The 24,350-nt window shown below is 40.9% G+C and overlaps 2 protein-coding genes across 4 annotated transcripts in view; both read left to right on the top strand.

Annotated features, from left to right (window-relative positions):
- Positions 1-232: 232 nt before the first annotated feature.
- nicol1 (NELL2 interacting cell ontogeny regulator 1) lies at positions 233-5,953 on the top strand. 2 transcript variants are annotated; one of them, XM_079669905.1, is made up of 4 exons: positions 233-366; positions 828-964; positions 1,554-1,642; positions 4,920-5,953. In XM_079669905.1, the coding sequence occupies exons 2-4, from the start codon at positions 853-855 to the stop codon at positions 4,989-4,991; spliced, it is 273 nt and encodes a 90-aa protein (XP_079526031.1). In that variant the 5' UTR covers positions 233-366; positions 828-852; the 3' UTR covers positions 4,992-5,953. The 2 variants fall into 2 exon arrangements, with proteins under 2 accessions (XP_079526031.1, XP_079526030.1); XM_079669904.1 differs by lacking the exon at positions 233-366 and adding an exon at positions 383-626.
- Positions 5,954-13,295: 7,342 nt separating this feature from the next.
- The window catches only part of nat8l (N-acetyltransferase 8-like), a 20,370-nt gene continuing 9,315 nt past the window's right edge, over positions 13,296-24,350 (top strand). Inside the window, exons 1-2 of one of the 2 annotated variants that reach the window (XM_079673214.1) lie at positions 13,299-15,144; positions 16,214-16,378. In XM_079673214.1, the coding sequence (XP_079529340.1) occupies positions 14,841-15,144; positions 16,214-16,378 (469 nt within the window). In that variant the 5' untranslated portion in view covers positions 13,299-14,840. Of the gene's footprint in view, positions 15,145-16,213; positions 16,379-24,350 lie in introns of both variants that reach the window. The other variant, XM_079673215.1, reaches the window with a different exon arrangement.

Here is a 24,350-nt window from a genome sequence, read left to right as displayed (position 1 = left end):
AAAAAGCCCCCTTAACTCAGGTGAAAGTAGAAATGTTGCATTTAATAAGTATTACGTAGATTGGCTTGAGTGTATCTATATATTAATATTATTACAAATGAAGTTTCTAAGCAACAATGTGACAGCTGATTGAGCTAGAGCACATGTTTACAGCTTGATACTTAGGACACTTTAAAACATAAACATATCCCACTTATTTGTGATGTTTACTCTCTTTTAAAACATACCACGTTTTTGATCTGAAAAATAAGAAGTAACGAGAAATGTTGTATAAATGTAGTGAAGTATAGTTTAATATTTTCCTATGGTCTGTTTAGGAGTTGCAGAAAACGAGAACAAGACAAGTAAAGTACTTCAAAATCATATGTAAGTACTTTGTTTATTGTACCATTAACTATGACTCATGCATAAATAAAACAATGTATGGCAGATCAAATACATCTCTACAGTTAGTTTATTAATTCTAAGTTTTTCTAGGCTTTTATTTTGAATATTTTCACCGGAAGACTTGATTCTGGTCCCCAAAGCAAATAGAGGCACACGCATGCGCACTCCCGTACTCCACATAAAACAACCCTAGGTAGGCATCTTGCGTTGATTCTGCAAATATCATCGACTGATTCACGGTAGGATAACACGTCATTTGTTAAATAAGCAGTGATTATACTCTGTGTATTCATACTTTTAAATACATACACATATTAATGGATGAAAACGGGACTATTTTCCAAACAAAGCCAATCAGATGCTGTTATTTCATTGATTGACGGCCGTGTGGAACATTTTCTGTTGTATTTTACCAAACACCTGGGCAATTTTATTTCTAGCTCCAAAAGGTAATTGATCAGCACCATGACGTCCAGTGGATATCTGCAGGCAGCGGTGCTCCTTCTGGCGGTGCAGCTCATCTGTCTCGGTGCAGCTGATGCGGATCATGAAACTGGGACTGTCATCCCTGCTGAAAGTAGGTGGATTTAATATAAATATGGATTTTTCTCCATGTTCAGTGCAGGTTTATACATATAGGCGTGGTGGAAACCTGCCACTGTGGTGTTGTCATAGGTCCCCACACAGGTGTCATGGTGGGAATTGTAGGTCATCCTAATTGCCTATATGTGACAACAATAAAATGGGCCCTGCACTGTTACTTCAAGACCCAAATGTCATAGAAATGTAAAGGCAAATACCTACGATTTTTTTCCTTTGCGGGCACCATTTATGATAACAATGGTTAACTTTTGGGTCTGTAAAATATCAGAAAATATTGAATATTGGACAACCCAATTTTCTCAGAGGCCAATTCACATCTTTAAATGAAATGTTCAGATTTTATATGATATAAAACAGAGAAAACTCCCATTCTGAGAGGTGTAAAAGTTTAATTTTTTGCAACTAAAAGTACCTCAAGGATTATTCGGTAATTTGGTAGTGGTATATATATTTTCTAATCAGTGTCGACTTTTTTTTGCAGTTCTAGATGTAAGCAAAGCTCAGGTAAATATGTCTGTGTAACTAACTGACACGTTTCTGAAAAATTTCCCTTTTATTTGCAGGTCGCCCATGTGTGGACTGTCATGCATTTGAGTTTATGCAGAGGGCCCTGCAAGATCTAAAGAAGACTGCGTTCAACCTCGATGCCAGGGTAGGAGAAGAAATACTTTAAATATTTTTATTTGAGAAACTGTTAAATGCTCATGTACTCAATACTCTATTATTATGCTGGATGATGGCTTAATATTGCAGGTTAATTGAAATGCTGTCATTTAACATACATTATAATGTAAAGTTATTTGGTAGAATTCACAATAAAGTCAGCTTCTTTAGGTGAAGTATTTAAGTAATATAAATCTTCATTTTTATACATTAAATGAACTAGAAATAACTGAATTAAAGGTACATTGGTTATTATGCTGTTAGTACACACAAGAAAAGTTCCTTATAATGCATTAACGTAATAATTATAATAACAATATCACATTCATTGATTATCACCAGACCCTTAGTACGTTTGGCAGAAAAACATAATTTATTGTCAAACATTCAGATACTGTTTGACTGAAATGTAAAATAATATTTCCCAATTCAAAATTGAACCTATACAAATAATAAATAATGATGTTTTTATTTACTCCAGAGAGCACTGTATTTTACTGCTTTAATTGATAATGAGTTCATGCATCTTGTAAGAAAATTATGTTTCAATAAAAAAGGCTATATAAAGTTCTATTTTTTTCCCCAGAATGCAGCATTGACTAGCGTCTGCACTGTCCTCACAAGCTGAATATAACCCAAAAAACACAAAAATAGCACAGCAGCATGTATGTTGCTGGAGATGCCGAATCTAGGAGAAAAAGCCTTAAGTTAACCTTTTAATGGAACAAGAGTTTCTCCCATGTGGATGTGAGCATATGGACAGTAACGGCCCGTCCACACAGCAGCGTTAAAAAAATCTTGGAGGTGGGCGTGTCTGAAAGCTTGGGGATTTTTTTGCAAGCAACGCGACCAACAACCAATCACATGAATCTCCCGCCCACGACATACAAAGCAAAAAACCCCGGGGATTTTACGCGAGCAATATATATATATATATAAACTCCCAAACAGGCGAAAACCGACCAGTTTCACCCACTGTCTCTGCCACCTCCCTCCATGCCTGGTTCCTCCGGTTTGTATCCGGAGGTTTGTATAAATAGTTACTGGTCGTAAAGAACCGGGTGATTTGCTACCGTAATTTCTCGTTTGGAATATGAGGAAATGAACTGCGGTATGTCTCTCCCAGCTTACATGTGGTTTGATTGGCTAGCGCTTGTACTGTCAGATTTGCATAAACGGGATTTGATTGGCTAACGCTTCCACCTCAGCTTAAAAAGTTTAACATTGCTCAACTTTTGAATCCTGGAAATCTTCGCTTTGCTTCCCCACAATACAGTTCGGCGAAAAGCGAGGCAAAGTGACGTCACCCCATTCAAAGTGAATGGGCAGAAGCGTTGGAAGATTGTTTTAGCGCTGCTGTGTAGACGGGCCGTAAGAGGACATTGGACTTTCAGTTAATTAAAGGTCACCTATCATGCAAAATCCACTTTTTCATGTCTTGTATACAAAAACATGTGTCCCCTCTGTGTAAAGAGATTCCGAAAGTTTCAGGAAAAAAGATTCTCTCACTTTTTGTCCTGATCCATTTATATAAAAGCCTGTCTGAAAATGAGCCGATCAGATTTTGGCAACTTTATGATGTCATAAAGATTTTTTGGCTTGTGTAACCATTAGCCAAAAGAGTGGTGCAGTGACGAGTCGTAAAACCCGGAAGTGAGTTAGCATTTTACCACTTCCTGTTCCCTCATCTCAGAGTCAATGGGATTTCTCCATAGGATTTTGGAAAATATCTGGAAATAAGGTCTGTGGTTGACACACATTTAAGAGATGGATCACGTTTTGTTCTACGACATTAAATACATCAGCAGTGACCCCACTGGGGATTTTTGAAGAGTTTTCGTGTCTGAAAAAACGATGGTTGTTAACAAGTGGCTGAATAGGACTACAGAAGTTGTTGAGGACGTTGTACGTCATTACGTCGAACACGTAGACACTCCTCTAAGTTTTTTTGCCCCTGTTCTGCTTGAAAGCAAGTACCTACCTCCTGCAAACTGTTCAAACAAACGCTTCAACTTTTACAATTTTGAATCTTTATTTTTGAATATGTATCTTAAGTTGGCGTGACGGTGAAGTCGTGCTACTGTACTCAACTGTAGTTAGTTTATAGCATAACGTTAGCATTTTGCTTCTGGCGATTAGATTTGTGATTAGAAAATTATAAAAGTAGGGTAGACATGTGGAGATTATCCGGCTGAACAAAACATGCATATCAAACAGCTTTGTTTTCCACAGAACTTATTTCGAGCTATTTTCCAAAATCCTATAGAAATACGTCATCCCTGCACCACTCTATAACCAACCAAGGTAACCCCCCCACCTTATCACCTGAATCTTCTCCTAGAGCACCAATAGGCGCTTTCACACCGGAGTACTTTTCCCGTTTAGTTCAGATAGTTCCTGGGACACCAAAAACAGAACTGAGTTCAGAGAACTTTTACCCCCTTTTTAGTGCCTGCTAGAGAGGCGGTACTTTCCTGGGGAGAAAAAAGTTCCAATTTCTGATTGGCTGGGCGATTTGCAAACCACGCCCCGTAAAATTCGGAAACGTTTTTTGAAGCCGCCATTGTATTTGCTGGCATTAGCATTATTAGCGTTAGCCCCGCGCACCAACGAAGAGAGAATAACTTATGGCAACCAAAAAAAAAACATGGGAGCGGTGGAGTGATGAGGAGGTGTCGGCGTTCTGGCGATTTACTCGCAAGTAACTCCAGGGACTTCCGGCCGAGGACTTCGGGTGTCAGTGTACGCCGTGAACTTGTTTGTGGCCTGCCAGTAAAGCCAAAGCAGAAGGAGAAGAAGTGATGTCAGCAGCTTCATTTGCGTAATCTTCCCTCAGGGAACTTATTCCAGTGTGAACGCGATCTGCTCTTAGTTCCATGGGGGTACTAAGTGCTGGGAACTAAGTGCTGGCAACTAAGTACGGCAAAGTACTTGGTGTGAACGCGGCTAATGTGTTCTTTTTAACCAAATATCTCTCAGAGGGGCGGGGCTCCTTATTTTCATCTAAAGTAACAGACAGAGAATCAGCACTTTTGAAACGGGGCTGAAACAGAGGGGATTATGGGCTGCTACAATGATCTGTTTGGTGTTTCAGCCAAACACTTCAGAGACATGTTTTGTATATATCTGAGACCTTTAATTTATTGATGAAAAACAGTATGATAGGGGACCTTTAAGCAAACTGTAAAAGTGAGGAGGACAGAAATAGGACTAATGACACCCTCAGACTTAACTGATGTTTACATGTTTGTTGTTGTTTGTTGCAGACAGAGACGCTGGTGCTGCGGGCGGAGAGGAGGGCTCTGTGTGACTGCATGCCCGTCAACTCTCTGCGCTGAAGACCCCCCCCCCCCCCCCCCCTCCACACACTGACACCCACCCTGTTCTAAACCTCTAAACTCATGTACAGCGACCTTCATGTTAACTTATTCACGCAATAGGCACTTTATTTTCCTTTTCTCTCATGTTGTTGTTTTGGCTTATTGGGGACGACTTTTATACCACTGAGGTTTTACATTGTGAAACACGCCTGTGAATTTAGTTTGTCTTCATCGTCACGGGATCTAGGTCAGTTTCTCATCTATGAAGCATAAACTATCTTTTGTACTTTTTAGTATTTGACTGTATGTAGATACAGTAGAATGCATCGATAAACTTAACTCGTTGAATGTGTTGTTTGAGATTTCATGTTTACGATGATTATACACATCAAACTGTAGCATCACGTGGAATTTATTTATTAACGGCTCAAAATACTTCAATAAAACATAAAAAAATCGCTTATTATGAATCGGTAACATTTAAATGATTTGCAGCCTTTTGCAAACAAAGGTTGGGTAACTAAAAAAGTAATATATCTTTTGGAACAAAAAATGAAGATTTATTTGTAACGACATCAGAACAAATAATTTTTTATCAGAAGTTCGAACTAATTTTTTTGAATTTTTCTTTAGGTGGAGAAAGCGTATTTGTAAGTCTTGATTTAGCACAGCACTGTAGCATGAATTTACAGCACTTTTTGTTAAACTGCTGTTATTGTAGATTGTATGTATAGATTCTGTATATGTACACGGGTTTTCTCTGCCTGACAGAGGTGTATGCAAGAAATAGTGACGAACGATATAGTATCATAAAATGCAATATCGGCGGGGGAAGGGAGGACGGATAGAGATAGAAATAATATTTGTCTTATGGTTGCTTGTTCATGAACAGTGTACTTTGTTAACATTGTGTCACAAGAGTAAGACGCCACATTTATTGTCTTAATGTTGTACCTATCAATAAAAAACAATGAATTACCTTTATTTGTTTTGGTCTCTGTTAGGTGACCTATGTGTAACAATTGTGTAAAGAGTATTTCCACTTCTATAATTGGCTTTAACAATTATTTTGTCTTGATTTATCCATTAATTGTTTGTGTTAAAAATTCTCCAATACCTGGAAAAATGAAGTTTACTGTCACAGAACCCTAATAGCGTTTGAGTATAAAGTTATAGGTTCTTTGCATATTTGCTTAAAAAAAACATGGTAAACTCCTTTAATAATGGCTCTACTTTATTTTTCTCAATGTTATCAATGACAACACTATGCCTTATATAAATGGTTATGATTTTTAATTAAAAAAGTAGGTCATTTTGTGTTTCTCTACTGCTTAAAGTTTAAAGGAAAGCATCGGAAACAATTCTGGAAAAACGCAATCATTTATGTCAATTTTTAAGCAAAAACTATTTTTTACTATTTCACTCTAAATAATTCATTAATTTATAAAAATGTCCAGGAAAAAAAGATATCTTAGAGTCAGAAAACTATGCAAGTCTTGTTTAAATATCTTATGATCATCTTTTTCAATTTTGAGCAACACCTTGATTCATAGCAGCACTTCCCCTCTGTTCTCTAGGGAGATGCAATGTATGCGTGTGTGTGGCCTAGTATTACTATCTTTGTGGGGACCTAAATCTGTTTACAGTGTCACGTGTGGGGACTCGCCTCCCTTATGGGGACATAATGGAGGTCCCCATAAGGGGAATCATTAATCTTTCTGTGAAGAGTTAGTTAGGGTTAGGCATGTGTTGGTTATGGTTAAGGTTAGGGTAAGTCTCCAGGAAATGCATGTAAGTCAATGTAATGTCCCCTGAAGTGATGTATACATGGTATGTGTGCGTGTGTGTGTGGGGGGGGGGATGTGTTACCAGCCACAGCAGTGATGTCTTCTGCTGTAAGCTGACCTCACCTCCTCCCACACAGACACCTTTTTAATTATGTACAATAGATTAAAGTGAAGTAACCCTGTAGTTCCTCATCTCCCCCAGCAGGAGGGGCTCTGAGTGAAGGCATGCCGCCAGCTGTGTCGCAGCGATGCAGCACTCTCTTCTTACCCCATGGCTGTAAATGCAGATGGGGTAAAACACTGTAAATAGATCCAAAACATGAAACCCTAGCACTGCACTGTCCGCCGTGTCCTGCCAGGAATCTCAGTCCAGAGGGGCCGCCATGCACCGCAAGCAATATCGAGGCAAATCCCCCTTTACTGAACCACATGCAGCTTATTACACTCCAGTTCTGTTGCTTCAGCAGCTTTAGCCTTTAACACTTTTATGGGAAGGAGTGACTGAGAGGGACATCAAGTAAATGCTGAATCACTCTGATAAGCCTTGTCGTCAAGCACTCCCACTTTCTTCCCCCTTTCTCTGCAGGAGCCTTTCAACTTTCTCTTTCATCTGCTCCAAAGCTGACTGAATCCTTCCAGCTGTTTGAGATACTCCGCCGGGGGCAAGCAGGCAAAACCCTCCGATGCTTCCCTCCTCTTTTATCTTACTGAGGCATACATTCGACCTTGCCACAAAAGTTTGGACCGTCTTATCAAACTTTGGATCTTATTTTGCATAACAGAAGGCAACCCCCCCGGGAGAATCTAAAGCTTGCAAATGTATAATTCAGCCGTGTGCTCAGTGGGAATGAGATGACAGTTATAGCACAAGACTGCAAGTAGATATTTTTCCCAACCCTTTTTGCCCTGTCAGCTGAGCTCAAGCAGCCTTTCGTTTTCATTTGAAGTTATTGTTAAAACTATTTATTATATAAAAGTGAATATTGTGACTTTTTCATACAATTGAATTGTGAGGATTTACATTTGGTTGGAGTAAGTTTTCAGTCACACTGTTAGCACTTGGAGGGGCAACATATGTTTCAACCATTTATTCACTACTTTAAGCTTTCTATTTCATCTTTATTTCGGGAACTTTAAAGGTCAATATTTTACTGTGTATTGGTAAAGTTTAGCACATTTTCCTGCTATCTAGCTAAATATTCCAACTATTTAATTGTGACTGTTATCTATATATTTGCACCGTTTATTGGTGAATTTTAGGAATTGTTTCCACTGTTAATTGCTGAATCATTAGTTAGATATTTGAGTCTTCAGTAATGTCTTTTAGCATTTGTGTTGCTAACTTTAAGGTAACTACTTGTGTAATGTGTCTTGATTCCTTTTCCTTGACTTTTTTCCCCAGCTTATTTTTGACCTCAAAGCATTACACTGATCCAATTATGAGAACAGGGATGGGGACAGCGATGTGATACCAACGTCCTCCATGCCTCTTGATGTTTCAGGTCAGATCCCTTTCAAGCACATAAAAGCATATTTGTGGTGTGCTAGAAGGGATTACCTCAGATTCTGCTAAATGCTGTCCATCAAGAGGTATGGATTTTGCTCCAAGCAGTATATTTTCATCTTGAGCTGCTGATTCATTGAGAGTCTTTTGTAGAGGTCTGTGAAGACAACACAATCAGAAATAAAACAGACTAACATGGTGATCGTTACGAAACAATCAATGAGATGCTATGAAAGATGAGAAGCAGCCGGTGTGAAATGAAACTGAGAAATAAATAAAACAAAATCCGTTCAGCAGCTGGTAATGCCTCTTTCCTCATGACGAGAAAAACAAAACAACCCGGACAAAAGCAACCCAACTTTATTTGCTGTCACCACTGGATTAATGAGAAAAAACTAAAAAGGACCTTAATTCATACACTATGTAACTTAAACCAGTTTCAAGCTATCTGTGAAGACATTCGGTCATCAGACACTTACACAAGCACATCTGGAGTCACAGTGAATATTCTCCCTTTGCTCGTTTTAAATATTTCCCGATACTCTCGTTGATCTAGGAGATGTCTCCCTGTGTGAGAGATATCAAAATGTAAAAGTAGTGTAGACTCTTGGCAACAGCAACAAGAGGACGCTGGAGAATTTGCCAATGTTAGCACGGCACAATGAATAAGTGATGTGCATGATAATGCATTAATTATATATATGTATATTTCTGCTGTTCCATCATGAATTACTCATCATATGACAATCTTAGAAAATGCATGCCCAGTGCTATGGAAGAACGGACCCAAGAGAGATTGCAAAGGGACAGAGAGGACAAAGGAAATCATGGTTTGAATTGTGAAATAAGCATAAAGCACCAGCTATTTATGGTCCAACTTCCACCATACAGTATGTTTAATGCAACAATATACTCCAGGCTTAGGCATATTCAGTTGATATTAATAAAAAAGTCCAGTATTCAATACATTATAATTAATTAAATGTAATAAAAGTGGCTAATATTTTGTATGTATTTGTTAAAAGCCCTGAAGACTTGGTTTTTAAGTGAGTCTCCGTGTCCTTGTATAAACATTAATGAATAAATAAGCAACGTTCAGGGTAAACGTTTGTAAAAGACGTACTTAATCGTTATTTATCATGATTCAGATTGATCTTAAATGGGCGTGTTTTGATCAGATTTGCAATATAAGCAACAACCCGATAATGTAACGCTACAGTAAACGATTCAAAGAAGTGTGTGACTGTGACATCACTTTTATGCAAGTGATCCCAGCCAACTTCAATCAAACAAAGCAGTCTGTCATGTCGAACATCCAAAAGTGTTCTCTTTTTGGCTCAATCATTAAAAAAAACAAAAAACTTATTTTAATATCAAAGTTTTTGTGGTTGTTCGTATTTCCTGTATTCAAACACTTTTAAAGCTCCCTTCCTACCACAAGGTCAAGAAACTCCACATCTCTCAACAACAGGCGATATTCATGAAACATCTCAAGGCTTATATCACCCATAGCAACAAGGTCAAAGGGACTTCTTCTAATTGGCCCCAGCTACTGTATGAGTCCGTCTCAGAAGGAAATCACTTTCAATACTATAGGGCCATTGGGGGTAATTTCTAATGGAAAGTTAAAACATTTCCTGAATATGACCTCAGAAATGGCCTCATTTCATGTATCAGAAACGCTTTAGTATTTTAGTATAAATTAGTGCAGCTAACCTTCGACCACAAGAGGGAGACAGACCTCAGGTACTAGGAAGTCACTTAAACAAGAGCATTCACAAAGACACTTTTTATTCTGTCTTTAACATTTGAAACTGTGCCTAAATTGAACTTTAAATAAATGTTGGTGTCTTGTACCTTAAGCTATCTCAGCCCTGTGTTAAAAACACACATTCTTGAGAGGGTGTCTCTACACTTCGAGGTAGTATGTGAAGTAGTAGTAGTATATTCTTTTTTTGATATCAAGACAGAAATTGAGGAGGGTTTCGGATCACAGGGCCCTGGCTTTTCCTTGAAAAAGTAATGAAAGCCATTCCCCTTTCAGTGTGGACGCAGCAGATATCAATTAGAGCAGGGGTGTCAAACTCAATTTCATCACGGGCCACATTCGCATTATGGTTGCACTCAAAGGGCCGGTTGTAACTTTAAGACTATATAAAAATACATATATAAATATTTAATATTTATAAATTATATTACATTATTGCCTCTGCATTGGATTATTATCGGATAGGGTAATAACTTCATAATTAACTCGGTCTGAAAGCTGGGACCCGAGGGAAAAAAGTGTCTTCCAATTTCCTACCTATTTAGGGTTAAAAAAACATCTTGCAATTTAGACTTATTTTATTTTATTTTAAAATGTTACAGTATGTCCACTGTAGAGGACGTCGGGACCATATTAGTTTGAAAAGACAAAACTTGCATTCCTGAGGCAATTCTAATTTTTCATGGCTCCACTTAAAATAAAAACAATAATAAGACATACGTGCTACTCTTGGCCCACAGAGGGACAGATAGCTCCTCCCATCTGTCTCTCTCTCTGTATCTGTGCGCTCATGGAGCCTCCTGCATCTTTCCCCCCTTCTTCTTGACCCTCTTCTATCCCAGGTGTGAAATCCTCATCTCTCTCATCATCTGAGAGCTCACAATCTGAATCTCCCTGAACTATCTGGTACAGAAAATGTCTGCTTCAGTTCCGTCTCCTGCAACAACATTGAGTCATTAAGTCCGTGAAGATGGACCTGACGTCCACTCGAATGGACATTTATAAAAGGGCTGTTATTTGAAAACTTGAATTATTTAATTGCTTTCAGAACTAATTATATAGTTCCTCACATGTTAATAAACAAGAACATATTTGATTTTCATGGTAAAAATTACAATTATTCAACAATATTTGACTTCTCCTCCTGCTTCTATAACGTTTTGTTTTTGGTATGCCAGCCATTTTGGATGAAAAGAAAGAGGAACTTCCCAGCATGCAATTTTAACCAATGACATATCACTGGAAAGACCAGGATGTCCTCTGTGCAGTACATCAGGGATAGTAGCTCAAAAGAGTAAAAGGAGATTCATGTTAACAACATTTCCACAACAGTCTATAGGGCAAATAATTGCAAGTCTCTTCAGTGAGAATGTCACAAAATGATTTTAAAAGAAAAGCAAAATAAAAAAAGGTGACATTTTGAAAAAAAAAAAATTCTTTGAAAAAGGCTAATTTGAGATGCTTTGTGCTCCATGTATGGGCAACGTGCTTCTGTAAATCGCCCTGTAACCGTATAACAAACATATTATATTCTTTGCAAGCTCTTGTGGGGCCACATAAAATGAAGTCGCGGGCCGGATTTGGCCCCCGGGCCTTGAGTTTGAGACCCCTCAACTAGAGCTTTCTGTATTTGGACACAAACAACCTTCTCAGGCTGGGGAGACAGAGGAGGGGGTGGCAGGCGCTGAGGGTTTCTTAGGGGAGATAGTTTAATTAAATAACAAACTTACATTTTTTCCTAAATTCCATAGAGGATTGTGTGTGGATGGATCTGTTGCAGCAGGTAGCTTGAGCTTAATTGACCTCTTTTCGTCTCCACTAAGAGAATATAGTAACGTTTAGGATGTGATCCACTTAGAGGTCAAGTTGACTGACAGAATGTAACATGACCATTGGCAGCGTGTGGTTGGGTGGGGGTTGGGGAACCTAAGTTAACTAAAGGAGGTCGTTTATATGTCTGTGCCCAGGGGCCCAGCGATTCATAGCCCTTCTTCAGAGCACTTCATGTGTGTTGCTTATTTGTGGAATGTGAATTTCTCTGTTTTTATAAAAAAGTGCTGTAAAAAACCTTTCCAGAGAAGAGGATAAAAAAAAAAACTTTTGTACCCCACACACGACAGACTTCTGAAGAGCAGAGTCCTGTCTGGCCGCCCTGCTGAAAAAGGTCAGAGGTCACGGCGGGAGCAGAGGCATGAGAGTCAGCAGTGGCATGATGTGACCTTCAGAGGGAGGGGGGGAGAGTCAGAGGTCAGACTGAAGATTAGAACAATATGAGGGGCTCTGAGGAGCAGATTTACACCCAGAGACCGGCAACAAGGCTCACAGATTTATTTACGCGTGGTTGTTGTGTAATTGTTCTTCCATAGAGAAAGAACATAACCGTGAATTGAACTCTGGACATGGTTTTAATGCGTTTTCACTACTATTTTACAGAGCATGCTGTGAGTTAACCACACTGTTGAAAATCCATCCACTCTGCAGCTGACTCGCTTCACACCGACAGCCGGATTGATTATTATTCGATGTTCAGGAGACATGTGACGACGGTCAGATAAGGGCTGCGTTCAGAATCACATACTAACACACTGCCTCATACAAACTTAATCAGTATGTACTGCAAACTGGCTAGCAAATGAAGTATGTATAGTCACGTGACTGACACGGCCAAGCAAATGTTATTTGGATCAACTCATCTTAACTTTGGAATCTAAATGTACATTTGTTAACATCCATAATTTAATAAAGGGAAATGTACACACTCAAATATTCTTGCTAATGAAGTTTGGATTTTTAAATTTTTTGCATACACAAAATCCACATACCATGACTTAAGAACGCACTATACTCATACTTAGTGTTAATGTTTAATTGTCTTTGTGATTTATTTAAATATGTGTGTACATTTACATTGAATTGGGCTTTTCGAGTTTCCTTTTGTAAGGAGTTATTTGAGAAAATGTAAATAAGGGACAAACAAATGTTGTAATATAGAGACTTGCTCCTGCAGTGGCTAAATAACAAGTCATAAACATATATATGGCTTTTTTAATTACTTTACAAGAGTACGTTGGTAGCACCTCGTGCTAATTGGTGTACTTGTTATCAATCATTTTATTTTCTGGTTCATAATTAGATGTTTTGAAGTTTCATGCTTATTTCATGATTGCAACATCACCGATAGAACTTGAAGGCATCACTTGCAGGAGATAGAGAAGAGCCCACTGCGCATGCTCAGAGCATCTTCCGCCCGGTCGGTATGGAGAGCTCCGCTGCAGAGCAGGCGCTGATGCGTGGAAAACGTCTTTCGACGCATTTTTTGTCAAATGTCCGGGCTGAGCAGAGTGTGTGAGGACTTTGAGAACTCTGCAGGTTATCAGCCACTCCACCTCCTCCTTCATATGGTGGGAGGAAGAGGATGAGGGGGACACCAAGGAGGAGGGAGTGGGGGTGGATGCAGCCTTATCAATAGCAGGTTGATCCAGTTCAAACTAGTTCTGCGATTGAGGCTCTTCTCTGGACTTAAATGAAAATATTACCACACATTTTCTTATTTACGGTATTAGAATAACGACATTATTTTGGGGATATCACTATGCAAAAAAACGGTGCAGCCGTGAACATTATTGTTTAGCATTAACAGCTTTTATTACCTTTGACGGTGATGACACATCTCAGCGTTATATTGGCGCTGTCAAAAAATAAAAGCACGCGCATGTCATAGCACCACTTTAACCCATGAATGCTTGAGTGTTTAATGACAGTCACGGTTAATTGGGGAGGGTCGGGGGAACAACAAAGGGTCGCATCACCAGCTCCACCACCGTGCGTAAAGCCGGTTTTGTGGTCGCTGCTGGTGCTTTGGTGCAAGTCTCAGTCAGACAGAATGGCTGATGGTAGGTTTCAGATGCGCAGTAAGGCGAGATATGTTCTCCGTGTTGAGGCTGTTGCATGACAGGAGCAGGGTGACACACCGGAGGGAAGCCGGGGAGGAATCACTGCAGTGCAGCAGAGCTGTCAGTCAACAGGCGGAGGAGGCTGCATTAACGCATTATATGGCGAATAACAGCTGATTTGAACGATTAAAGTGTGATTTTAACGCTGATTCGTATCAGAATATAGACCATTGGAGATATTTTCCACCTTCTTATGTCAAAGCAGTATATTTACATGGGCAATTACGTAATTTATAAACGATCTAGGTGCTTGGAAAGGAACAATTTTCACCTCAAATTGATCATCAACCGCCATTATAAGTAACGATAAGCTAAGAGTTTCATTATAAGCTGCGGTCTCCCTGTTAGAGGGTTTCCTCCGGTTTGACGCATCGCCCCCTCTTTACCTTGCGCCTTTGTATCGCCTCCTTTAATAGCCATCTGAAAAAACCGGGGATCCTCCTCACTGAAAGAGATTAAGAAGCCAAACCTGTTCAGAAACAACCTCTATACGCAATCTCGCCATCCCACCCACTTCTCCTGGGCTCACATCTTTAAAGCCCACACTTCTGGGCTCTGATCAGATGCAGAGAGACACAGTCTGCCTCACCCTCCTCCCTCTGCGTTTCCACCAATCTGTGCGTCGAGAAGTCCACCCCAACCCCTGAACCTGAATCTACCCGCCCTGCTGGCATATAAATACGACGTTAATCACAACGGCACTTCTTGGTCGTCAGAAACGCTCAGGGTTGCAGCAGAACATCCCCCTTCGTCTTATCCCATTCATCGTTTCTCTGTTTTATAACAAAAACCTCATCCATTTTCACTCTCCCCCCCACTTTTTTCCGAGCTGTAGTGGTTTTTGCGGCCAGTTGCATGCATTTTTCGTCTCCCAAAATGGTTTGCGAGACTAAAATTGTTGCGGACGAACATGAGGCTATACCTGGGACCAAAAAAGAGTCGATGATGTGGAGCTCTGCGCCGGCCAGCGCGGCTCTGAACCCCCCAGAGGCGAGGGATGTGAGGAAAGATGTGGTTTATATCCGCGAGTTCGAGTGCGGGGATCATGAGGAGGTGCGGCGCATCTTTTACGAGGGTATTATGGAGAGGATACCCAACACGGCGTTTAGGGGGCTCAGGCAGCATCCCAAGACCCAGTTTTTATATGCTCTTCTGACAGGTAAGTCCCCCTCTTTACTTTGCATCACGCATCTTTAGACCACTTTCCTATAATAACAATAATGAGTTATTTCTAATCTCTGTTGCACTTTCTTTTGATGTTCCTATAGTGTGATTTATTTGAGGAACTTGTCTTAAAACTATCGTGTAAATGCCCTGAAGTTAAAAAAATTGTTGCAGCATCACCGAAGGGTGCCTCTTTCCACCGGCACTCACCGGCATGTTGCTCCTCGCGCAACAAAAGGCATGGCCGGGCATGGTGCACGTGTATAACCGGCGGACCCGCTGATTTTGTGTGATGACATGTCGGCGCCGTGAATGAATGAGTGAATGAATTTGAGGATTGGCCCACGGGGTGCGCGCACGTACCCAAAAAAAAGCACTCCAAACCCCCCACGCCAGCACACCCCAATACTCACATTAAAATCCCCCTCTGCGCGCACACCCCTCCTCCCCGCCTCTGCGCCAGTCATGCACTGACCACTTTTGGCTTTTGTTGATATTAAAGCCTATTTGTAACGTGTGCGGTGCCTTTAAGCAGGCCAAAATCAAAGAATCTGTTGACATTTTTGAATATTTCGGCAAAAAAGTGTTCATTTGGCGATGTTTGGTCCTGGCTGTGAAATTCCCAAACAAATTCTATTTCCGTGCGGTTCCTATGTGATATTTATAGGTAGAATTCCCCATTGCACCCCCCTCTTCGTGTTTGACACTAAACTGGAATAAACTCTGTTATTGCATGAAACACAACATGCTATGCAGCATCCAGCCTGCTTTGTTGAGATTGCGCCCCCCAGCGTTACACCCGACTAATTACTGTTTGGACTTTTGGATTTAATGATTTTAATACTAACATGCACTGAAAGTTTTACCCTGCTATACTAATGTGCCTTCAGTTCTTTGCTGCATTGTGTCAAACTAATCTCTTTTTATGAAAATGTAAATGTACAATTTGACTTTATTGAAATGTCATATTGCTCTACTTCTGTGTGTGGTCAATTTCCTCCAAATCAAACATGTGATTCTCTTTTCTGACAGGTTTCGTTTATTTTTCTTCCATTTCTCCATAGTAATGTGCTTTTTCGTGACCAAATCCGTCACGCTGACCTGCTGTGCGCCCCTCTTTCTCATGGGCGCGCGCTACTTCTACAGCAGGAAAGTTATCCACAGTTATCTGGACTGTGCTCTGCACACGGACATGGCTGACATAGAGGCTTATTACATGACACCCACAGGTAAGACGAGGGAGAAACGTCACCATCCTTAATACACTATTAAGATACACATTGTCTGGTTTGTCAGTAGGCAATGCTCCACCAGTGTTGAGTTTAGCAATAAGAACTTTTCAAAAGTAAGGGAATGTAACTTTGCTGCAGCTGGAAGGATAAAAGGTGATGTAAGGCAGTGTGATTTACACACATCTATTGAGAAACTAGCCAAGAATCTTCAGGCCATCCAGAGGCAACATCACAAATGCAGCTCCTCCACCCTTTCTTCCCACCCCCCCTCCCCGTCTCTCTCTCTCTCTCTCTCTCTCTCTCCACTCCTACCCCCACTTGCTTCATCTCTGAGCTCCACTTGGTCACAGGCTGGGCGGGGGGGAGGGAGGTTGCATCACAGGGCTATTGATTGCCACGGAGGAAACTGCTGATACACTTTCTGCAGTACACTCGGTGCCGGCCTGCTAATTTCCTCCACTAAAGCTGCTAATTGGAAAAAATCCACCCACCTCCAGTGTCATCGCAAACTATTCATTCTCAGAAGTTTGGCCAACCACAACCACAAGTAACTTCCTGGACATTTTTATCCCGTGTTAACCCGAAGCACGTGGCCAAAATAAAAAGCAGGTGTTAGTTAAGCCAGTCAATTGCCCCTCCCCATTGTCTCTTTCTCTCTGACGTTGTGCCCTCTGGCCTGGTAATCCACCACATACACAATTGCAATTTAGCATTCCCATTATTGCCGCAGGGCCGAGATGGTTTAGAGGGGGTCAGGCCCCACTGCTCCTGGACAATGCAAATGGTTATATCCGTACAAACTGAAAGGGCCCAGGGGGACGAAACACCTGGGAACAGGCACGTCCAAGTCACCCGTATTTACTGTCCTGCGTGTACGCGCTGGCACCTTGGAGTATCCGGTCAAGTACAGAATGCGACACTAAAAGGTCCTTTGAACTCTTTGTGTCTCCAGTCGCTTCTTATTTTGAGGGACGGGCTACCGAAACAAACAGGTTTCTACCAAAGCTCGAGCAGTTTCATTTATGTGACATGAGTTTTTCTTCTTGTTGTGGGCGTGGCTCTGTTGGAAAAAGATGATGTCACATACTTCTTCGTGCCAATCAGGGAATAGAAACAGTTGAATCAGAATTGAATGACAGTTGTGGCGTTGTTTGCTTATGTTGACAATTAAATCGATCTAATCAGACCTTAACTTACATTATTTTGTTGCAATTTTTAATGAAGAGAGAAAAACTAAACACATTATTATCACCTTTAAGCCAGTAATCCATTAGTAGTAGAACCTAAATCAACCGGGAAATCCTTCTGTCATCTGTTAGCCTGCTAACAGTACAACAGAAAGAGACTGATTCATAGAGAAATGTCAAACAGCAGAGAGTAGGAATGAGACGTGTTGTATATTGTACCTGGATCAGACATTAAGGGCTACTAGTACACAAAGTAAACAGGACTCTCTGTGATTTGACTCTGCTAACTAGCTGTTATTAAGAGCCAGTTCGATCTGAATGTCCTCAACTGCACTGGCACAGTTTATATTTGAATGTGTGTTATCCGTCAGGAATCAAAAGTTCAGACACAATCCCAAAACACAGAGTCCACAATGAACCCCATGCTGTAGGAACTAGTCAAATAGGTTGGGAATTCATTGAAAGTTAAATGAAAAATCTCGGCAAAACTGGAAGTATTGAGGACAAAAATCCACTACAATATTGAGTACATGTATAATTGAGGTTTGTGTGTGTGTGTGTGTGTGTGTGTGTGTGTGTGTGTGTGTGTGTGTGTGTGTGTGTGTGTGTGTGTGTGTGTGTGTGTGTGTGTGTGTGTGTGTCTTTGAGGGCATTTAAGGCTTCCACTTCCAGATCTTTAAACATCATTTGAATCAGTGTTTACTGAGATGTTTTGATGAATCACAGCCTTACAGAATATGACTGCAACCCAGCAGTACGCCGACTTAAAGGAGTAGCGCTACTTTAATTGCAGAGAGGAAGAGAGATTAAAGGCAGGGAAGAAGGGAGAAGAAGAGTGGCTACTTTTCCACAGTTACTTTTTTTGACATTCAGGCAAATTGCGACTTGAATGAACTTTAGAAAGTAGACATCAAAAGATTGTCTGAGCTAAAGGGAGCCACGTATCCCTGTGCACATCACTACAATAACACACTAATCAATACTCTTATCTCCTGTGTGTGTGTGTGTGTGTGTGTGTGTGTGTGTGTGTGTGTGTGTGTGTGTGTGTGTGTGTGTGTGTGTGTGTGTGTGTGTGCGTGTGTGTGTGCGTGTGCGTGTGTGTGTGATCACTCACTCTGCTGCCACTTAAGGCCAGCTGTCACCTCTTTCATTTGCCACGTAATAAAGTGTGTGTGGGTAGGAAGAGAAGCTTTGAACAAAATTGAAAGAACAATGGCTAAGAAATTATTTAAATTCAACAGTTTCACTAAGTGATTGACAAGTTCAAAATAATTTAATTAATAAAAAACATCAGCTGGAATAAACCTCTGTACACTCTGTCTCCTCTTCTTTCCACCCGTCTTTCTCTGTCCCTCCTTGGACGCAATAAACCAATAATGGCTCAATCTGGCAGTCAATATGTCCGCCGCAGATTTGTGTTAATAACAACAGCGAATCGACTTTTAGAAACTGTTAACGAAGACAAAATACTTGAATCAACTGAAAGCATTTTTCTCACAAACAACAAAAAATTGTTCTCACAAACAACAAACTTTAGTGAAACGCCAATTGAAATGATTTATCTTCAAGCCTTTTTACCTGATTCAATCGACTATTTTCCTACTTTTGCACTGAAAATCAAGACATTTGTTAATCCATGTGGGTGTGTCATCAGATACATAAGTGTGAGTTCATACAGAAGCTAAAACTATTTGGAAGAACTCAAGTTTTCATTTTACTTGTCAGCGTTTGGGTGTGTAAAATAAATCATATCATTTGGATGAATTTCAGGAAAACAAAGCCAAATAAGACTCGAGTCATCAGTCCTGAGAAGACGAGTATTTTTTGGTTTGTGGCAGTTCCATTGTGTACACTATGTGTGCATAGAAATCAATTTGATATATTATAATTCAACATTTAGTTTCCATATATGAGCATATTTTTGGAAAAAGTAGTCCAGAAAATGTGGTTTTGTGTAAAACAACGAACAAGCTATAGATTAGCACGGTAGCTTTTTCGTGGCTAACAAGCTTTTTCTTTAAGCCCTGTTGAGCTTTAAGTCTACCTCTAAGGACACTTTCTAGCAACATCTTTGTGAGTGATTGCTCATGGCACCTTCACCGCTGTGTTCATTTGCACCAGCGTTTCTCATGTCAGCAGCTATCTCGTCAAACAGAGTTCGCCTGCTCGTTCGCTCCTCTCACAGGAAATGAATATCCAAGTAAAAGCTACAATTACTACGACTCTCCATTACCTAATCCCCGTTTCCCCGCATGTCGAACCGTAGGCGGACATTATACCTCCCTCCCTAAAAAACTTTTTACCCGCTCAATCACTGTAGGTCACTCTGGAGCGGCTTAGTGCCTAAAACAACGAGTGTAATATAATGAGACACTAGACACTGAGCCAAATCCTCTCTAGCTGGAAGTGATACCCCGTCAGAAACGCTGGCTGTTTAATGAGGCGTCACGGCCACTGCAGCGTCTCATCAACGCATTATGAAACCAGTGTCTCTACAGCTTGTGTGTGTGCCCTCCACTGGTACCTGCTGGGCTTATTTTAGCTTTGAAAGACAGACAGGGATAGAAAAACGGGGGCATCTGGGGGAGGGGTGCGCTCCTCAACTATATGATGGATTTAGTGTTTGAAAGAAAGATGAATGAACTGTTGCATAGCACACAAACAAAAGGATCTCCAGGGTATATTTCTCAGCACCTCAGATTAATAAGGCATCCTTTTTTCCTTCCTTTGCTCTTCTATCCCTCCCTCCTCTCACAGCGTTTCTCTCTCTCTCCCACCTGTATCTCTCCTCTTCCGATCTATTTCTCATCCACACTGAAGGTGCAGAGGAGGCGCTGCAGTGGCCAACTGGGTTATCAATCATCTTGGCACAGAGGAAGTGATGTTTCCTCTCAGCCAATGAACAGGCTTCACTCTCTTTCAAAAAATATGATTTATTGTTCTTTCATTTATCAGTGGCAGGCAGGCAGGCAGCGGACAGTTACATCACGTACTACGCTGCCCGTTTTAAGCAGTAAGTACAATAACATTCCCAAAAGAAAATTGAATGAAGTGCTGAAACAATAAGCCGAATAAACAGTTAAGGTTCAAGGTTATTTATTTTTGTCATACGAACATAGCTACAGTGTAGTTATGCAGATGAAAATCGTGTGTCACAGGCTTCTCCAACAGTGCAACACAATAACACAGATAAACAGAAATATATAGTGCAAGTAAATAGTAAATACAAAAAGAAAAATAGTTTAAAAAAGTGAAATAGTGCAATAAGAGTCTATATGCAAGTTATTGGAATATGATATTAGTTAACCTAATTATTTAGGAAATGTTTTAAGTAAGAAAAGCTAAATATGGCTTGGGTCCAGACGTTGAAATGTGAAGATGTTCTAATATTAGAGGAATTTATGAACATTTTGGGAAATATATGCTTGTCCTTTTTATAATTGTACACTACATGTGAAGCTACAGCCATCCCTCGGTTAGCTTAGCTTAGCATAAAGACTGGAAACAGGCGGAAAAAGCTAGCCTTGCTCTCTGTAATGCCGCCAAAAAAGCGAATAAGCAAGCATTTCAAAATATCAATGCTTTAACCATTGACGCAATAACGTGAACATGGATCTAGAGAGAATGATTTATTCCCCGATAGTTGATTTACAAAGGTTGATACTAGTCTTATCTATTAACAGCCCGTCACAAAGCCATCTTTCCTTTACTGTACTCCGCTGTACTCAGAAACTGGAGAACTCACCAGTCCATTACTTCAACTGTACTCTGCAAGTACATGAACACGTGTCTCTCTCCTCTATTCAGCATTTTGGGGGGAAGCGGAGTCGATCATTAATTATGCATTGCAGCCTCACTACCCTCGGCCTTTGTTTCACATTCTGCTTGAATCAATAGCGAACAAAGACACTCATTGGAAGGAGTAGATGACGTGTCAACAGCAGCTTCATTTATCAGAGCTTTTTCTCACTGCTTTGAGTCTCTGGTGACCAATCCCCACGCTTGATCGTGCCAGATAAGCCATTTTAAAGCCTCTTATCGATAGGTGTGTGAGTGCACTATAGATTTAAAGGGATTTTTGTGTTCAAGCCAAATCAGATTGGTTGATTTGTACAGGAAAAGTATAGATCTTGATGTAATAGAGTCACATGTTGCATGTCGTGTGAAACTTGGCCTTAAAAGTGAAAGAAGGGGTAACGCTGCGTCCACACGGCGGCGTGCGTTGAAGCTTGCCGGAGGGCGTGTCTGAAACTCGACCAACAACCAATCACATGAATCTCCCGCCCCGGGGAAACAAGCACGTGGTTTGATTGGCTAGAGCTTGTACTGGCATATGATTTGATTGGCTAGCGCTTCCGTTGAAGCTTCAAAAGTAGAACATTGCTCAACTTTTGAATAGAGCAACGCGAGCAACGCGAGCAAAGCGAAGCGACGGAACCACAATGCAGTTCGGCAAAACGTGACGTCACCCCATTCAAAGTGAATGGGCAGAAGCCGTAACGGTATGTCCACACGGCAGCGTCGCGTGCTTCAACGGAGACGCTTCCCATTCACTTTGAATGGGGTGACGTGACGCTTTGCCGAACTGCATTGTGGATCCGTCGTGTCACTTCGCCTTCGTTGCTCGCTTCAAAAGTTGAGAAAAGTTCAACTTTTCAAGCGTCGACGGAAGCATCAGCCAATCAAATCATATGCCAGTACAAGCCCTAGCCAATCAAACCGCGTGCTCGTGTGTCCGGGGCGTGAGATTAATGTGATTGGTTTCTGGTCGCGCACCAGACACGCCCACCGGCAAGCTTTAACGCGACGCTGCCGTGGACGTACCGTTAGAGAAATGGCTAAGGTTGTGGCAGTAGCAGCCATGTGAACGATGGCATGCACACAGTTAAGTGTAGCATCTGCGTAAAATATGAGCATGTATCTGCATGCTTGCATACAAACAAGCAACACACTTAGATGTGTAAATGGGCCGTAAAACCCAGAGCTAAGGCCAGATAATGAGTTCCTCTGAGCTAATGGATGTGTAGCAGGAAAGGGTGCACGCGGAGTGAGTTAAGTGTGACAGCACAGTTCACTCTCCTTTGCACATTGGATCTTGCTGAAGACTGCAAATCCGGGGTTTAATACTCATTAATTATTCATTTGTTTGTATTTGCACTGTTGTGTGTTAGTGTACACATCTGGAAAGCGTGTCGTGCGTCTGAGGGTCACCTTCCTCCACCCTCATTTGTCCGTGACGGTGTGAGGAACTGCTGACTCGTGGGTTAACCATGACAGGCTAATCCATACTCCCAGCATGCACTCAGACCTGAGGAGGAGGGTGTGTCTGTTCTACAGAACGGTGAAACATTTGAAACCGCATTTAAAGCGTTTCTCCTTTAAAGGGAAAAGTTGTTTACTAAATTACTTAGTACTATTAGAATACAAAGATAAAGTCAACATCAAGTCCATCACTTTTGGGTGGTTGATATATTTTAAAAGAAATATATGTATGACAACATAAATGACAAAAAATAAACTTTGGGTGATTTCTTATACAACATGTCTTTTTGGCATAGCTAGACGCAAGAAACGTGTTAAAATGTATTGATAGGATATAAAAAGACACCCTTAACACCTACTAGATTGAGATTTGAACACTAGCAGCAAAGGCCTCTAGACAATTAACGTCAGGCAGGGTCAGATTAATCATGCAGTGATGCTACAGTTCGGACAAAGTGTCATTACTCAAACTGAAATCTCTGAGGCTGAATGTGCCCTGCAACAATAATAATAATAATACATTACATTTATAAAGCGCCTTTTCCTGGTGCTCAAAGCGCTTAATGACAATGACGCGCACGTGGTTAGGAGACCTATGAAATAACGCCTACAAATAACCTAATCAATTTGCTGTATTATAAAATCATAAAGCAGAAAAAAGGCGTCTGACTGGGGCGTACAGAGAGATGAGGGCAGAGAAGTGAACGAGGCACAGTGAGGCGTCGTCTAGACTGAATGCTTATCGGATGAATTATCCCTCAAGGTTTCAAGTGAAGGAAAAGAATAATCCTGTTAGACACCCTAAAAACCATTCCGGTGAGAGCGCCATTTTTCTTTTTTATACAGGGTTCATATCTAATCATCAGCCTGTGTTTAACACTCCCACACACATGCAGGGAGGCATATTCATCCTTGTGAAGTCGTTAAAGAAATGAGATTTGTCGCGTTAGGAACACAGTTTCTGCCGAATAGTTTCCAGAGCGCTGCCTCTCTTTCTCGCCTTGATTTATTCTTGTCTTGAGATCATCTGTATTCTTCAGGTCCCCTCCCCCTCTGGAAGAATGGTGGATTTGCTGTCTTCCCTCCCCCCGTCATGTTTGTATGCCCTAGCAGCAATAATGGATCCTTTCAGGCTCATCGCTATTACTGTTAACACAGATGCCTCGCCTCCCTCCTCCTCCTCCTCCTCCTCCTCTGCTCTCACTTCTTTCTTTCAGAGCGACAGATGAATGACTTCTTCTTCATCATTGTCCCCCTTTCCTCTCGTATTCTACCTCCTTTTTTCTGAGTGAGAAAGCTCATTCATGCGACTTTTTAGCCTCACAATCAAACATGGTCTGAACATGATACTACTATATTAAGCTTTGCACTTAGCAACAAGCTGCCGAGATGAGCAACAGGGGGTCTAGGGACCGCAGCGGGGAAAAGTGAAGGTTTTAATTTGTGTCTTATTCAGTCCGTGACTCCAATCAATCTTGTGGTGGCATGGAGGACTAAAAGGCTTCTCCCTTGTCCCTTGT

Source organism: Notothenia rossii (genome assembly GCF_949606895.1).
Source record: "Notothenia rossii genome assembly, chromosome: 3".
NCBI lineage: Eukaryota > Metazoa > Chordata > Actinopteri > Perciformes > Nototheniidae > Notothenia > Notothenia rossii.
This window is presented reverse-complemented; position numbering and strand designations above follow the sequence as displayed.